This window comes from Puma concolor, chromosome D3, assembly GCF_028749965.1.
Source record: "Puma concolor isolate L17-30 chromosome D3, mPumCon1.1.hap2, whole genome shotgun sequence".
NCBI classification, from domain to species: Eukaryota; Metazoa; Chordata; class Mammalia; order Carnivora; family Felidae; genus Puma; species Puma concolor.
Window position 1 is genome coordinate 17456458 of NC_141678.1, and position 18084 is coordinate 17474541.

At 54.5% G+C, this 18084-nt stretch overlaps 1 protein-coding gene across 9 annotated transcripts in view; it reads left to right on the forward strand.

Annotated features, from left to right (window-relative positions):
• Positions 1–18084, forward strand: part of WSCD2 (WSC domain sialate O sulfotransferase 2) — a 117353-nt gene that overhangs the window by 82499 nt on the left and 16770 nt on the right. For all 9 annotated transcript variants that reach the window (XM_086681877.1, XM_086681872.1, XM_086681869.1 and 6 more), the window contains 2 exons: positions 10599–10720; positions 13172–13346. In XM_086681877.1, the coding sequence (XP_086538003.1) occupies positions 10599–10720; positions 13172–13346 (297 nt within the window). The remainder of the gene's footprint in view (positions 1–10598; positions 10721–13171; positions 13347–18084) is intronic.

Below are 18084 nucleotides of genomic sequence, written 5' to 3' on the forward strand. Positions count from 1 at the left end.
TTCCTTCTTGGTTGGATTACATTTTTCACAGCAGTTTGCTAAATGTGTCAGCAAGTGTAGCTCTCCTCCCAGGGGCAGAGACCTGCCAGCAATTTGAGAACGTTACGGCTTTACAGGATGTTGCAAGAAATTTCATTTGCTTGAAAGATTCTTGCAAGATCTGTGTTAGAAGATTCCTTAGAACTACATTGAATGTGTTAGATACACGTTGGGCCCATTGGGTGGCTGTCCATGGTGCTGACCGTCCTTTCGTGCAGCCTAAAGCCCCCAAAACTGGAGGCAGGCCAGATTCTCCCAGGATTCAGCACCTTTTCGTCTTGCTTGCTTGCTTGTTTGTTTGTTTTCTGTCTTGGTGGAAGTATTATGAAGCTTACAGTACCATGGAAAAAATAGATCCTTGACTTATGGCTCACACTTTACACAGTGTATTTTGTGTACTGTTAGTCTTGGCAGTTTTTTGTCTTTGAAAGTTAGAAGGGGAATTTCGTGCAGTACTTGTGTTGTGCTCACTGATCCTCCATTCTGGTGGCTTCTGCCAAGGGGAGCCTCAGATGTTCGTGGCAAGTCACACTGGATGGATGGACCATGCCTAGCTCCTCCTTTGCCAGTTCTGGAGGTCTCTCCTTCACTTTAATAGGTGCCCGGGACCCCTGAATTTTATAATTTATATGAATCTTCATGAGTTCTGCTGTGTAGGGTCGAGGAGATGACAGCTAGAAAAATTTCCTCCTTCTGCATCCTGAGGGGGGAGAATTGGTTTGCTCTTCGCCCCTAAGCAGAGTCCACAAAGGCTAGGGGGGCAGCATAGGTTTTGAAATCAGGCAGACACCGCTTCTATCCCAGCTTTCTCACTACTTGCCGTGTTGACTCTGGCCACGTTGTTTCCTCTCTGAGCCTCAAGCGCCTCATCTGTAAAATGGGGACAGTTCCAACCTTTAAAGATTGCTGTGACCACCAAGTGAGATAAAATCGAGAAAGCACATAGCACAAGGTTATTGAGCCGTTGTGATGCCCCTTTCTTCCTAGAATGAAAACTCCTTAGTGTGCTCCACGTAGCACCCAATTCAAGCCGTTTGAATTTGCAACAGCCCTCAGGAGCCTTTGGTGCTGCCTAAAAATAGCTGGTTTGAATTCTTCTCGGACAGTTAGGCTCTTTGTGTAATTCAGTCTCTCTCTGATTATAGGTGGCCGTTAGCAGCTCCCAGCTCACTGCCTTTCCTCCTCGCTGGCATCTTTAATGCAGTAGAGCCTGGCCTAATTACCCAGGGGGTGGTGGCCTCTTTCAAACCAAGGGGAACTCTTCCACGCCTGCCTTTAAGCTGATGCCTGGTGACATTTACCTCATTTTTGTGAAGCCCCGGAACAAAGAGATGATAGGACTTCAGAGATACTTGCAGCGGGTTCCAGGCTGTTCTTCATCTGCCCCCAGCAAAGAGAGTTGATGAACAGTTGCTCTGCTCACCTCTTGCTAGTAAAAGCCTCAAGCTGCCGAGGTCATGCACCATCCCAGCTGGCCTGGCAATGAAGAGCTGACATTACAGAATGTGGGGCACGGGCTTTTGTGACGCTGGGGCCCCTGCTGCGGGCCCGGAGAGGGTTTCTGGGAAATTCAGGTGGCTGGTATGGGGTCTCTGGAGCCCCCGACCGTGTTAGGATTGGGCAGGCTTCCCACAGAACGGCAGAGGGGTGGGAAATGAAAGTGGGGTGTTAGAAAGCATTGGGGTCACATCCCAACTCTGCTCCCCGCTGGCTGTGTGACCTGGAAAAGCAGTTGAATCTCGTTACATCTCCGAGGCCTCCACCTGCAAAACAGGATAACAGTATGGTCCACCTCACAGGCTGCTGCAAGGATTAATTGAGATACAGTGTGTACAAGATGTAGCACAGCTGATGTGATTACCATCGTGAGTGTGTAGTAGCATTGGCCATGAGGAAGACATGACCCAGGGCTGCTGCTGTTGTCCAGGGGGACCATTCTCAGAGAGTCTGGGCTGTGAAGAACAGTGGCCCTGAACTCCACGTGGGGTTTCCCTGGGGGATTACAAGTGCTCCGAGATCCAAAGATATTTTAAGTTGGGTTCCCCCAGAGGCAAGGATGGGAACCTTGGTTTGCTTGGGAAGTGACCCCAGGATGCATCTCTGGGAGGGATGGAGGAGTGAGACAAGGAAGGGAAAGAGCCGAAACAAGGTCCGCTACAGAGCAGGGCACGCTGAGGACAGCCGAAGTTAATCCCACTGGGGAGCTCGGGGAGACGGCGGTGAACGTGCTTCAGAGGTGTCCCCTGGAGGGGCAGGAAGCTGCAGCGTTTACCCTCCCGCACACCCCCGTCATTGGCTGAGGGTGGCTCCTGGGGACATGGCCCAGCCTGTCTTCACCAGCCCTAAGGCAGAGTCCTGGGTATATATTGTGGGTCACTATCCATCTGTATCAGGACAGGGAGCGCCAGGGGCCCTGACACGGGCATTGAGAGCGTCTGCTCTGTAAAGTCTAGCCACCCTTCACGCATCATGGACATGCAGAGGAGAAAGGAGCAGGGAGGGATACTGAGTCCTGGTTAGGTCTTAGGCACGTTAAATGCCATCACATGGGACCTCCACTCTCACCGTGCAGCGCAGATGTGATCCCTATTTACAGATGAGGAAACCGAGGCTTAGGAGGTGAAGACACCTGCCCAAAAGGACACTCAGCTTAGTAAGTACCTGACCCAGGTCTGTCTGAATTTATTTATGTAGTTAGTTAGTTATTTAGTTAGTTTTGAGAGAGAGAGAGAGTGCATGCGATTGGGGGAGGGGTGGGGAGAGAGGGAGAGAGAGAGAGAATCCCAAGTGGGCTCCTCACTGCCTGCCTGGAGCCCCGATGGCAGGGCTCAGACTTCCGACCCACGAGATCATGACCTGAGCCAAAATCGAGAGTCGGACGCTTAACTGACGGAGCCACCCAGGCGCCCCCGTTTGAATTTAAAGCCAGTTCTCCTTTCTGCTGGGCACCAGAGCTTTCTGCAAACGGGAAGGCATCTGTTCATGCTGTGGGAGTGCAAAATTCTATCACGGAAGAGTGTTAGGAAGGTCAAGGGATCCTGACTGGCCACCTCTCCTTCCTTTGCAGACCCAAGTAATGAGAAGGCCTCACCGCTGACGGGGAGGACCACGTGTCCATTTTACAGATGGAGAAAAGGAGGGGCGTGGGAGAATTAAATGTCTTCTCCATGTTCTGACCACCAAGCCATAGTAGAGAGCAACCTGCGGAGAGAAATGGACTGCAGAGTGCTCCCCTGATCCCTGAGAATCCCACCTTCCTGCCGGACATCAGGAAGCCCTCTGCGACCCTGCGGTTTCCCCCCCAAAAGCGGAACGGGCAGGACTGTAGGAAAACCCCACATCCAACAGGCCAACTGCTCCTGGAACCGCTTTCCCGCACCTGGTCCCCCCCTTACCACACCCTTGGACACACATGGCCCAAAGAGAGACTCGAAGCAATGCCTCCTGATCCCACTCTGGCTCCTTGAAACCTCACCTTATTTGGTATTCAGGGCATTCAACTCAGCCCTCTTCTCTAAGCTGGTAGGGTCAGGGACTCATTAGCAGATGCTTAAATGTCAAAGGGAGACAACCTCCGTGGAACTGGGCTTACGGTCTTCCTTCCGCCTTCCCACTCTCTCAGTCTGGCGGCCAGCAGATGGCCTTCGTCCAGGCGTCCAGGCCAAAAGGAGGAAATCACATGGAGAGATGGCAGGGAAGAGGTTCCTGCCCCCTCCCCACTGCTTTTCGGGTTAAGTCTTAGGGCAGGAGGCAAGGAGACCTGTCCACCGACCTTCACCTGCCCCTTCCACTCTACTTCGGGCTCACCAGACTCAGGCATATCCGTCTCAGAGTGAGCCACCCAGTATTCGCACCTCCATTTTAAAGATGAGAACATCGAGGCCCCAAAAGGAGAGGAAACTTGCCCAAGGGCGAACACCGAGGAAGGGGGTAGCCGCCGACGGGCACTATGGGAAGAGCTGCCTGCGTGACAGGCACAGACTCCAAGGTCCAGGGAAGGGAAGTAGAGGTGGCACCAGAGCTCGTGTCTCCTGGCCGCTAGGCTTCCGCTCCTTAGCTAGGTGGCTCGTCCCGAGCCTGTCAGTTCCAGGAAAGTGCTATGGCTTCTTGGTGTGGTGCCAGACTGGTGCCTCTTCTGGAGCCCCTGGGTCAGGGCCGACCCCCTCAAGGCCACCTGCAGACGCAGGGCTGATGTAGCCCCATCAGCCAGAGCCCAAGAGCCAGGCCCCCCAGCTGGGGGTGATGAAGGCAGGGTGTTTGGCCGGGGGGGGGGGTCCAGATGCACGCGTGTGGGCTCACGGGACCTTGAGTGATGCCCTGGTGACCTCAGCTACTCAAGGTCGTATCTGCAAGAGGATGTAGGGGTGACTCCTAGCAGTGGTGACCCAAAGACCACCTTGGGCGGGGCGCCAGCTGTCACGTGCCCATGGGCAGACACACTCCTATGCAGAGACTCACGTCAGGTTCAGGGTTACACAGGACCGAAACAGATCCCAGCAGTGCCCCGGCTGCGCGCTCCAGGCGTGGGGGTCCCCGTGCTCTCAGCATCCCGGGGAGAGCCTTGTGATCTTATCTCTTGTACGGTACAAGCATGAAGTGGCCTCGCACTGGGGAAACAGACATGCTTGCAGGATCTGAGGTCCTGGCTGTTCAGGGAATTTTTGAGAAATGCCCAACCCCTGGTGGCATTGAGCCTGTCTGGGGGGGTAGTTGGCTGCGGCTTAGCCCGGCCCTCCGCTAGGAGAGAGAGAGAGCCCTTCTCCACCCAAGCTACATGGTTGCCAGGCAACCCAGAGAGATCACCGAGGATTGCATCTCTGCCCCGTGGTAGAGGTCCCACGCACAACCACACGGTCACGTACAGATGCCCACCGTCAGGAGATAGCCTACACCCTCAGGGTCCTACATTCCCACTGAGACAGAGCCACGTGGCCACATTGGTGGGCTCGGTGCTCAGCATTCACATGCCCAAACAGATCGGTTCTCACGTTACCGCACGTGTCCACAAGATGCACACACTGCCTCCTTGTCACACACCTTATGCACACACCTCCCACCTCCCAGACACACCCTCACTACAACCAGGCCCATGGCTAATCTCATGATCAGCCCCTCCCGCCCCGCTGATGGGCAGACAGATGCACTCACCCCACGGGTGCCCATACACCGCCCCCCCCACCCCCTGCTTCTGATACAACTCTTTTCCCCAGCACAGTCTCAGAAGGGTGGGGGTGGGGATCCATGAAGGAAGCACCCTAGAGGGTAAGAGGTCGTGGGCTTCGGATCCCTACAGTGTACCCAGGACTGCCCCAGTCCCAAAGGGGCCACCCTTAGCCTCCACCCCAAAACTGATTCCCGTAGCAACCTTCGCGGCCTCAGCCATGACCCGGGGGAGATGGTCTCTTGATTCGCATCCTGGTGGGAAAGAGGAAGGTTAATTTGAATGTGGTTTTAGAGACTCAGAGTCAAGACCTGGACATTTTTTGGCGCTCCAAGAAATCCGACTCCAGTGTCCAGATGTCCCAGGGCGACAGCTTTGACTTTGTGAATGATTAAGTGGAGCGAGTGTGAAGGGCAGGATCCTGGGACAAAATAAATGGCCCAGTGTTTTGAAAATGCCGATTCAAGGCCTGGGGGTGGCTTCTTAAAGAGAGACAGCCGAGAGAGTGTGAGAACTCTGAGCTCAGACATTCCTGGGTTGGAATCCAGAAGCTGCTACTTGTCACCTGTGTGGCCTTGGGCAAGTCACTGTCCCCCTCTGAGCCTCATTTTCCCCTTCTGTATAATGGGGAAGAAAGAGACCTTCCTTGTAGGGAATAGGGGACCAAGTATATCAAGTGTTAGGGTGTGTGGGGTAAGAGCCCAACTCTTAATATCAGCTCAGGCCATGACCTCCCAGTTTGTGAGATCGAGCCCCGCGTTGGGCTCTGTACTGACAGCGTGGAGCCTGCTTGGGCTTCTCTCTCCCTCTCTCTCTGCTCCTCCCCTGCTTGTGTGCGTGCGCTCTCCCTCTTTCTCAAAATAAGTAAACACTAAAACTTTTTTTAAGTATATCAAGTGTTTACACGTTGCCTGGCACACAGCCTCCGATAATACCCTCCAGAGTGGAGGAGACGTGTCACTTAGATTCCAGTATCCGCTCTGCCTCTTCAAGTGGCACAGCTGACTTGTGTCGAGTGGTTTCAGCCCTCTGAGCCTCGTTTCTTCATCTGTCAAAATGGGGATCCTGAGATCGCAAGCCGATGTGCGTGTTCAACAAGGCCACGCCTGGGAGCGCTCAGCCTGGTTCCCGGAGGATAGCACGCGACTGATAATTCAGGAGCCACAATCGTAACGGGGATACTCTGATATTACTATAAGCGCCTCGTTATCATAACAGCATCGTTATTATTGGAAGGAGCATGGACTTGGGAGACAGAGACACCTGGCTTCCATTTCACTCCGTTATTTGATCGCTCTGTGCCACTGGAAGGCAGCTTCCTTGAGCCTCAGGCGCCTCGTCTGTGAAACGGGAGAGGCCCCAGCATCTACCCCATCTGGGTGCTGTGAGGGTTAAGTGGATCCCAGGCACCCAGCAGGGAGCCTGGCATCAGTGGGGACTCAGTGAATAGTAGCAGAGTTGAAGAGAGAAGGCGAACTCCCTTGTTTCTAAAAGCAAGGCGGGGTCTCTCTGCCCTGTGACCCGAGTGGGCTGACAGCTGAGTTTTCTGGGTAAGCGAGGGTCCGTGCACCTGCTTTGGGCTTCCCACCTCACTGCTGTGAGTCTTTGGCTCAAATGCCTGGCTCCCCTCCCTGACCTCCCCTTGGGTAGCACATTCTCTGAGCATCATCGAATCTTCCTCGGGATGACTCATGAGTTTATGGGGCTTCCCTCTGAGCATCCTGGGCCACGGGATGGGAGACTGTCGCGTGTTCCCCACACAGGACACTGGTGGCCTTTGGGGGGTAGCAGTTCCTCATCTGGGGGCTGGAGGGCTGTCCTGTCCAGAAGAGCAATCTGCGTAGTCTGTCCCCCACCCTGCCATGCATAAGGGGGGAAACCGAGGCCTGGAGGACCAGAGGGCGAGTCAGCAGCATCCTGGCCACCCCCAGCCTCCACAGCACCCGCCACCTCCCTCCCCAGCCTGGAGCAGGAGCGAGGGCTCCAGGAAAGCAGGGAAGAGAGAACTGGATGGTGCGAGGCTGCGGCGCGCTCTGGAAATGAGCCATTTAACCAAATTCCAGATGTCTTCTCCGTTTGCTAGATTTGCCTCCGCGAGGAATGACTTCGGGCTACTGGGTGCCAGGTGGTAGAAGGAATCACTAGGGTGACAGCTGACATTTAAGCCGATCGTTCCCGAACTCCCTCCCTCCCCCTCCTCCACCGTCTTTCTGCCTGGGGAGCGATTCCGTAGCCCTTTCTTTCCCTGCACGTGAACGTGAATAGATGTGTATATGCCAACAGGGCGGGCTGACTCCCCGGAGAGACCCAGAGACAGACGTATAGAGTGGGGGCATATACGTGTTTGCAACTTTAACTTGCTTCCCTTTTTCCGAAGGGCTGACATTTTGTTGCTGACAGCGATCCATAGTAAGTTTTTGCCACCGGTGGGGGCCTTAGGTTGGTCCCATGACCTCCTGGTCTAAGTCCTGCCACTGTCGGCTGCAAAATGAGAGTTTGCCCCCCGCCTTCCAGAGTTTTCCCCAAGGTGCAGTGAGGTGATGTTTGTGAAGTTCCCAGCACAGCAGCTCACACGTGGTAGGCACTCGGTAACTGACGTCTATTTTTGTGCTCCTGGTTTTGATCTGCACTGTGTGAACGGTGTCCTTGGTTTTTACGTGAAAGCCGTGTTCTGGAAAGGTTCACATAACTCAAACGTGAGCACGGCTGACCTCAATTTTAAATGGGCATCATGGGGGCGCCCGGGTGGCTCAGTCGGTTAAGCGTCCGACTTCGGCCCAGGTCATGATCTCACGGTTCGTGGGTTCGAGCCCCGGGTCGGGCTGTGTGCTGACAGCTCAGAGCCCGGAGCCTGCTTCGGATTCTGTGTCTCCCTCTCTCTCTCCCCCTCCTCAACTCATGCTCGCTCGCTCTCACTCTCAAAAATAAACAAACAACAGCAAAAAATTAAATGGGCATCATGAACCTTTTGGGAAATTTGACAGGGGCATTTAAAAACTTTTAAATTTGTCTTAATGACATTGAAAAAATACATATTCACTGTAGAAAAAGAAAAGGGTTTTAAAAAGATGGAAATAAAAATTGCCTATACTGCTACCCCATTCGTCAGCGTTCTCCAGGGAAACAGAACTTGTAGGAGTTTTATTTATATATACGTTAGGAGACTTATTTAAGGCATTGGCTCATGCAGTTGTGGAAGCTGGCAAGCCCGACATTTTTAGGGCAGACCAGCAGGCTGGAAACTCAGCAGTTAATGCCACAGCCTTGAGGCAGAATTCCTTCTCTGGGAAACCTCAGGTTTTGCTTTTAAGGCCTTCAACTGATTGGATGAGGCCCACCCTTGTGCTCAAGGGAACCCTCCTGTAAGTCTTCCCAAAGTGAACTCATTATAAATGTTAGCCACATCTACAAAGGACCTTCCCAGCAGCACCTGGACATACGTTTGATCAAACACTGGGGCGTCATAGCCTCGCCAAGTTGACATAAAACGACCATCATGCTTGCTGTTCAGAGATGACTGTGGCTGTCAACATGTTTGCGTAGGTCCCTCTAGAGATTAATGTTGAGGGTTCATTTTTTTATTAAAAAAAAAAAGCACCTTTTTTTATGGGGGCGCCTGGGTGGCTCAGTCGGTTAAGCGTCCGACTTCGGCTCGGGTCACGATCTCACGGTTCGTGGGTTCGAGCCCCGCGTCAGGCTCTGTGCTGACAGCTCAGAGCCTGGAGCCTGCTTCGGACTCTGTGTCTCCCTCCCTGTCTCTTTCCCCCTCCCACACTGTCTCTCTCTCTCAAACATAAATAAACGTTAAAAATAAATACATAAATGAGCCTTTTTAAAATGTTTGTTTATTTTGAGAGAGCGAGAGAATCCCAAGCAGGCCCTGTGCTGTCAGGGTAGAGCCCGACATGGGGCTCCGTCTCAGAATCTTGAGATCGTGACCTGAGCCAAAGTCAAGAGCCAGACGCTTAACCGCCTGAGCCACCCAGGCGCCCCTGAGAGATCACTTTTGTACAAAATTGATATTTGGTCATATGGGCAGTTTTATAGTCTCTGCTTATATTTAGCATCTTGAATGCATCTTTAGCTCTCTAAAGGAGCCATGAATGCCGTTGTTATTATTGGCGGGGGCATGGAGTCCCATTGTGGTGGTGGTCTGTATTTTACGAACCGCCGGTGCTTCGTCGTTGGACACCCGGCGGTTCCCAGTCTTCCACGTGTTAATGCGAGTGAGTGTGGTGGGGAACGTCCTTATTTATACATCTGTGTGCCCCCCACCGTGGGTGCCACAGGGGCCCGCCCACGTCCCCTTTCCCTGCAGTGACTGCCAGCAGCCAGTGGTTCACGTCTGCCCACTTGTGCGAAAATAAACCTTGGCCCCAGAGGAGCGGGCTCTCCCGGGACGTTGTGTCCCACAGCCAATATCTGACGCGCGGCGGGGAAGGGGGGACACACGGCCAAGGCCGGGCCCCTTTCCTTGCAGTGGGACCGGCTGTGGCACGGCTTGTCGTCCGTGCTTGGGTGGGACCCAGCCGAGGTGACATCCTTGCTCGGTTCCTGCCCTGCTTCTCCCCCGCCCCCCTCTCCTGAGAGCACACCTCAAGAAAACACTTCTCAGGTCCTGCTCGTGGCAAACCGGGCCTCAGGTACCATCGCTGCCTGTTGCTTTGGGGTGACTGTGCGGCCTCCGAATTCCCTGTTGTGTGCCTGATCGGGTTATCTTAAAGGCGGTCCCTCCGGCAGATCAGTCCCTCGTAACCTGTAGGTGCTCAGCACTGGGTGGGCAGAGGATGATGGGAGGGAGAAGACAGCCCTGGGTACTTTGCTTCCCTCGGTCTTCGAGCAGCCGTCTCCTGAGGGGATCACGAAAATCCTCCATGGCGTATATCATCCCTGAATGGGGGGTGACCGTTGTGGAGGATGAATAAGGCACAGGAATGCTGACAAAAGGGGGCAATAGGGCCCCACAGGAACATCGTGGGACCGTTGACAAAGATGCCAGGGTTGAGAAGACTTTGAATTATGTAGCCGATCCGTCTCCACTCTGGTACACTGTGTGACCTTGGGCAAGACTGTTGCCTTCTCTGGGCTTCGATTTAAAAGCACTTTTCGGGGCACCTGGCTGGCTCAGTCAGTTAAGCGTCTGACCCGTGATCTGGGCTCCGTCGTGATCTCACAGTTCGTGAGCTCGAGCCCCAAGTTGGACTGTGAGCTGACACTGCGGAGCCTGCTTGGGATTCTCTCTCTCCCTGTCTCTGTGCCCCTCCCTCGCTCACAGGCACATGCTCTCTCACCCTCTCTCAAAATAAGCAAACATTAAAAAATACATGAAAGCACCTTTCTTTAGAAAGTGGTTTGCCAAGCTGAGATCTGACCACTGCTTTTCCCTCTGGCCCTCCAGATGGAAGCGCTGTCTTCCGAGGCTGCTTCCGCAGGCCCGACAACCTCTCCCTGGCCTTGCCCGTGACAGCCGCCATGCCGAACATGTCCGTGGACAAGTGCGTGGATCTCTGCACTGAGAAGGTGAGCCCGGGGTCCTGTTCACAGAGCTCCGGGTGGGGGCGGGGGGGCAGTGTGGAACAGCTGGAGGAAAGGGGGTGCTTGGCTGGAGAAGCCGCAGCTCGGGCAGGATGAGGGGGTCATCCCTCTGATGTGTGACACGGGAGAGAAATGCAACAGTTTCCTGTGGATCTAAGGGGCGGAAGTTACAGGGGGTCGATTTCTTTCCCCCTGAGGAAGCGGGTTTGTTCTAATCGTGGGGAATGCTCAGGCCTGAGGCTGACCTTCTAACTGGGCCTACAGGCCTGAGTAGACGATTGTCAGGGAAAGGCAAGGGCAGCCCCACTCTGGGACAGAGTGAGCTCCCCGTCACCGGAGGCAAGCACGTCGAGTCAGGGCAGGTGTGGCATCTAGAACGTTGGGCGTTGGATTGAAGTTGGACTAGATGATCTGTGGGTCCTTTCTCAGCCCGAGATCCTCCCTCCCTGACCAGAGAGCGAACTCCACAAGGGTAGGGGCTGTGCCTTGAACACTGGTGCCCCCCCCCCCCCCGATACCCAGAGCAGAGCTGGGCACAACACTGGCACTCAGTGATGTCTGAGGAACTCTGTCCTTCTTTCAAGGTGAGCTCATTGCACGAGCAGAAGCGCCCCTCCCCCACCACAGAAAGGTGGTTGCCCATGCCGAGAACCTACTTTGTGCCAGGCCCCGTGCTCGGTGCTGGGGATGCACGGTCACCAAGATGGCGTGTCTGTCCTCAAAGATGCTGGCGGTTGTGGGGGGGGCCTGTCTCGTGGCTCCTGCTGGGTGCTCCAGCCTGGACCCCAACTCCCGAATGCCCCACCTGCACTGAATTGTCCTGCTTGGCCTAGGCCTCACGGGGGCCCCTGATCCATGAGGCACACCTCGCAGGAACGCAGAGGGCTGCCACTCACCGAGCACGGATCTCACGCTTCATCTCTCACGTCAAGGTTTGGACTTGAGAATTTTCACCCCCATTTCATGGATGACTAAAACCAAGGCCCGCACAGGGGAAGGCCCCTGCCACACCTATGCTCTGAATTTCTGAGATACCCTAGAGACCTCCCCTCCCCCTCCCCAGAGAGGCTTCCAGAGCCTCCGGGTAGGCAACTTCAAGTCACCAAGCATTTCCTGAGTGCTTGCTCTGTTGCTCCTAAGAGACTTCCTGGCAAGTCAGGGGCCAAGTTCATAGGCTTAGGAGGTTTGACCAGCTTTTGATCCAGCTTTCTCTCTCTCGGGTGGGCCTGGATGCCCCTCTTCCATGGCATCCCCTCCAGGTGGACAGTCCTCGGTCCCCGAAGCCTGCAGGTGGGACGCCAACAGTGAGACAATGAGGTCCCAGGGCAAAGCAGCGTGTAACAAAGGGTCAGACTGCACGTGGGATTGGGAATTGAGGGTATGTGGGTGGATAGGAAGTCCCCCCCTGCAAACCTCCCTCTTCCAGTTTCTTCTGATCTCCTTAGGGGGTCGCAGGAAAAAAAACCCCGGGGATTAAGTGACTGAGGGTACAGCACTGCCGGTGCCACGGGTGGAGGAGATCTAGGATATCGGGGGAGGCTCGCTGTGTATCACCTGTTAGAAAATGCCATCAGTCACGGCCCACGCAGACCCACCTGCGTACCAGCGTCTTTGTCTCTCCCTCCCTCTCTTTCTCTCTGTCTCTGCTAAGAGGTGAAGTCCCTATTCAATGTCTGTTAGAAAGAAACCGATCCTATGGTGCCACGCTTGCTGAATTGGTTTGTTACTAGATTATTCCTGGGACCCGCTATCGGGGAGGATTCAGGGCTGTGGATCTGGAGCAGGGGCCAGTCGGGCAAGGGGCAGCCCAGTCCCCTCCGAATCCAAGTCCCCCCCACCCTCCCCACCCCCGCTCCCGCTTCGCCGCTCCTCGTGACAAATGAAGCAATTGGGAGCAGCTGTCGCCACGAAATCGTGGCTGCACGTGGCTGTCAGTATCCTGTTTGTCGTGAAAGAATGGGCTCACACAGCCTCTCCCAAGGCGTGGGCTTCGTGTCCCCCCTGGGGCCCGGGGGACTTAACGGTGGCAGGGCGGGCGACGGTGAGAAGAACATTTCCTGGTAAGTTTTCCTTCCGGTCCTCCCGGAGAAAGCTTCCTCTTGGAGCTCAGGTGTCTCCAGTACTTTCCGCCTTCCGCTAGTCTCCGCCTTTGCAGGAAAAGCGGAGCCCACCCGGCTCGGGGCCTCGATGCAATTGGATCACACGGTTTTCCTTCTCTAGTGTTTGCAGCTACGGCGTGGACGTGGACGCCGGTGCTGGTTTTATTTGTCAGTTACACCTTAATAAAGCCGCGTAGGAGGCGCGCAGGGAGGGGCCGAGCTGTGAGAGTGAAGTTGGCCGCGAAGGGGACGCTGGGAACGCCAGCCCTCCTCTGCGTTGGGAGCCCGGTCAGTCCCGCAGTTTGGTGACCTCCCTCCTCCCCGTGTCCCACTCCAGGAGTACCCGCTGGCGGCCCTTGCGGGCACCGCCTGCCACTGTGGATTCCCCACCACGCGCTTCCCGCTTCACGAGCGGGAGGACGAGCAGCTCTGCGCCCAGAAGTGCAGCGCGGAGGAGTTCGAGAGCTGCGGGACCCCCCGTTACTTCATCGTGTACCAGACACAGGTCCAAGGTAAGCCTGGGCTCCCCCAGCTGACCCCCGGATGCTGTCCAGGGGCTTCCCTCCCCGGAGGTGCCCCGGTCAGCCCCTTTCGTGCCGCTGGTGCTGCTTAGACCGGTGGGGGGGGGGAGGGGGGGCGCTGGGGAACTTGGCTTTAGCGACCCTGACGGGCAACGGAAGGAGGGCCTCAGGTGAGGTGGGGGGCGGTCTGCAGACCCTCATCTCTGTCCTGCATACCGAAGCCCCTCGCTTTGGTGGCTCTTCTCCTGCAGTGGAGGCAGTGAGCTTGAGTGTGACGTCCCCAGGGCTGGGCGTGGGGGACCAACACAGAGCCGCCGCAGGATCCTGGGCAAGCCACTTCCCCTTTCCGGGCCTCAGTTTCCCCATCGGTAAAATGAAGTTATAGAATGTGGACTTCCAAGAGCCCTTTGAATTCTAGGAGTCTGTCTGTTGAGGTATAAATTCTTCTTTCTCCGTCTCACACGTTCCACTTCTGCCCCCCTCCCTCCCTTTGCTGGCGGGACCCCCACTTCCTGTTCAGCTCCCCTTCCGCCCCTTGTGGCTGCCAGCCCGTGGCCGCGGTGCTGAGGACGCGTCTCCGGGACATTCTTTGCGCCAGAGTCCGTGTTGAGTCCTTAGTTCACGCTTTCTCTCTGAATCCCCTCAGCTCTCCTGGGAGGCGGGAATAATCATCACCGCCCCTTGACGGTAGGGAAACTGAGACTCAGAACAGTTCAGGGCCTTGCCTGAGGTCACGCCACTGAGAAAACTTCTAGATGAAAACCATCCCCCCTGACCGAGGCATCACGACGGGTGGGTGGCTCTTGGAGAGGTGCCTGCCTTGACAGGACACTCGGCCCAAGGGAACCCCGTGAGGGGTTACCCCGAAGTCTGAATATGCCGACCACCTACTATGCGCTGGTCGAGTGCGAAGCCTCAGCTCATTTAATGATGTAAAGCCTGCAGTGAGTCTACGACCAGGGCACTATCATCCCCATTTTCCGGGTAGGAGAAGCAAGACCCGGGAGGTGAGAACTGGCCACAATTGTACATCTACAAAGAGTGGTTTGTTTTCATGTTTCTGACTCCAGAGCCCCTGCTAGAAAGCCCTGGCCCCAACACCATTGGGCTAGACTCCTCTTCATCTCCCAGGAACCGGGCCACCCCGTATGGTTGGGCAGGTTGGGCACTGCACAGGCACAACCTACAGGGAAGGTGGTGCCTGAAAGCCAGCCCGTGCTCTGCCCTCTGGATGGAAGTGCCTCTCTGTGCCCAGAGGAAGGAGAGAGCGCCTTTTCCTGATGTGCACAGAGGTGCCAAAAGCTAGTGGCAGCCCCAGCAAAATCGTGTCCCCTTTTCGGTCCCATGGGGCTACCAGGGGTGGCCATCGGTGTCTGCTTCCGTGGCACCTGAGGTCCTGCTAAGAGCCCAGGGAGCGGGAATCAGTTTAGCAAGTGTGGCTCTCGGCTTTGTTTACACTCCCGTGAGGGGGACGAGCCTTTGTTCGCCTGCAGGAAGTGTCTGTCAGTCTGTGCAGAACTGTGTCCCCTAGCCTAGCGGAGAGTTCTACGTAGATGAATCATTCCATGACCGCGAATGGCTTTGATGGGGACGGGGAACAGACATTGGAGCCTTTTCAAAAGCAGATAAAGAGCCCCTCATGGATGACTTTGCTCCTTCCCTGTGCCGCGTCCCCAGGCCATTACTGGTCTCCAGTTTTTCCACGTCAGGCTTGCAGCTCCTCAACGCTGGCGAGGTTTGAGAGGCCTGTGGCTTATTAGGGCTGCCAAAAGCCGGGTCCGTCTCGGCTGCCATTTATTGAGCATTTACTATGTGCTAAACACTCATGTTCCTGCCAGGAACTAGATGGTCATTGAACACCTGAGTGCCAGATACGGTCTAAGCCACTAACTTCTCTAATCCTCCACGATAGTCCAATGACCGAGGCATTGCTATCATTACTCTTACAATTGATGCAACCTGGCACAGAGAGGTTGGGTGGCTTGGCCAGAGTCACACAGCTAGGACAGGGCAGAGCTGGGAGTCAAACCCAGGCGGTCTGGGTCCTGAGGCTCCACTCTTTTTTTTTTTTTTTTTTAATGTTTTCTTTTAAATTTATTTTTTATTTTTTACATTTGTTTGAGAGACAGTGACAGAGCACTAGTGGGGGAGGGGCAGAGAGAGAAGGAGACACAGAATCCGAAGCAGGCTCCAGGCTGTGAGCTGTCAGCACACAGCCCGACACGGGGCTCGAACTCACAAACTGTGAGATCATGACCTGAGCCGAAGTCAGACGCTTAACCGACAGCCACCCGGGTGCCCCCTGAGGCTCCACTCTTAACCACAGCTTCTCAGTATATATTGGAAATACTTCACACATCTTATCCATTTAATCCTGTAAGGTGACTAGCCCCATTTTATAGGTAAGGAAACAGGCTCAGAGAGGGGAAGAGACTCATTCAGTATCACATCGCTCCCCCTTACCAGCCCTAGACTAAAACCCAGGTCTGTCTGATTCCAGAGTTCTCTACAGTATTGCCTCCAGCGTTTGTTTGATTGACGGAGCTTAAGCACCAAATAAACTTTCTTTTTAGGGCTGAAAACAACAGCCTTTATACCTCAGGGAGAGTCTTGGCCTCCCATTCAAGTATTTGTTTTTTTGTTTTTTTGTTTTTATTTTTTTTTTTTACATTTATTTTTGAGAAACAGAGTGAGACAAAGCGTGAACGGGGGAGGGGCAGAGAGAGTAGGAGACACAGAATCTGAAGCAGGCTTCAGGCTCTGAGCAAGTGGTCAGCACAGAGCCTGATGTGGGGCTCGAACCCACGAACTGTGAGATCATGACCTGAGCCGAAGTCGGACGCTCAACCGACTGAGCCACCGAGGCGACCCCCATTCAAATATTTGAATGGAGCATTCTGTTTTCTGGAGAAATTGAGGGGCCAGATGTTTTTTTTCCTCCCTCCCAGCATTTTATGATGGAAAAATGTCCAACCTCCAGGAAATTAAAAAAAAAAAAGGAATCCTACCGTAAACACCCATAATGTGTCCCATAGATTTCACATTTGTCAACATTCTGTTACATTTATCCTCCACCTCCCATTTCGCCATCCTCGGTCCTTGTCTTCGTCATGCGTTTCAAGGTACGGTTGACCCTTGAACAAGTCAGGGGTTGGGGTGGTGCTGACACCCTGCACAGCCGAAAATCCACATGTCACTTCTGACTCCCCCCAAAACTTAACTACCAACGGCTTGCTCTTGATTTGCAAGCCTCAATGCTCCGTGTATCGTATGCTGTGTCACAGTAAATACGCTAGAGGAAAACAAAGTGTTAAGAAAATCTTCAGGAAAACACATTTAGGGTAGCCTATTGGGTTTATTAAAAAATCTGCAGATAAGTGGACCTTCACAGGTCAAACCCGTGCTGTTTGAGGGTCAGCTGTTCAGGTGCAAACACTGAGACACTTCAGGGTACATATCCTTAATTTTAATGCAATATTTGCTTACGGTTTTTGAAGTGACCTTTGCGTAGCGTAGAATGCACCCATTTTAAATGTGCTATTCAGTGACAAGTGGATAATTCACGCCCCTTTCAAAACGCAAGACCTGGGCCGCTGGGGTGGCTCAGTCATTCGAGCCTGTGACCTCAGCTTGGGTCACGATTTCACAGTTCGTGGGTTCGAGCCCCGCGTCTGGCTCACTGCTGTTGGTGCAGAGGCCACTTCGGATCCTCGGTGCCCCTCTCCAGCTCACGCTGTCTCTCAAAAATGAATAAATGTTTATTAAAACAAAATAGAAGACCTTACCATACTCCGGAAAGTTATACACCTAGGCTGTTTTGCAGTATGTTTCCACGAAAACCATTCCCAGATACCCCCTTGGCTTCAACAAAGACCGGATTCTTCTTTTCCAAAGTCGGCTGTGCTCTGCACAGATTCAACCTGGGCAGTGGGGGAGGGGAGCCGGCCCTCGGACTAGTAGGAGCCACAGTTGATTGGCACCCCTATGTGGGAGAGCCCTGTGCTAACGGCACACGCCCTCATTTGACCCGCCCGAGGACACCACGGTTGTCAATAGTCCCATTTTATTGGTGAGGAAACCGAGGCTCAGATCCATCATCTCCCCCAGGTCACCCAGCAAGTCGCTGGAGGAATTGGAATTTCAGTTCAGGACTTCAAACTTTTCCCTCGAGGGGCCGTTATGAGGCATCACTGTGGCTTGTAGATTTCAGTAACGGCAGGTCTGGCAGAACAGGAAAGACCATGTGGAACCTCGGGAGGAATTCTGGGAAGGACGGGATGGAGGGCGGTATCAGATGCTGAGCAGGGGGCGGTCACCGGTGCCTCGGGCGGGACAGGCTCCCTGCAGCAGCGGGTTGGAGCCCAGAATGGCGCTGCTGGGAACAGTAGGAGGAAGTAGATTGGAGAGTGTGGACAAGTCTGCCAGCAGTGGGGTGGAAACGGAGTGAGGACAGGGAGTGGCTCCTCGAAACAGAAGTGTTTAATCCTGGAGTGATCTGGGGGCACCTGGGTGGCTCAGTCGGTTGGGTATCTGATTCTTGATTTCGGCTCCGGTCATGACTTCGTGGTCGTGGGATGGAGGCCCACATTGGGCTTAGTCCTGGGTGAGGAGCCTCCTTGGGATTTTCTCTCTCTCTCTCTCTCTCTCTCTCTCTCTCTCTGCCCCTCCCCGGGAGTGGGAGGGAAGGAAGAGAGGGTAGGAGTAGGATGTGGAGCAGTGTGGTGAGCTC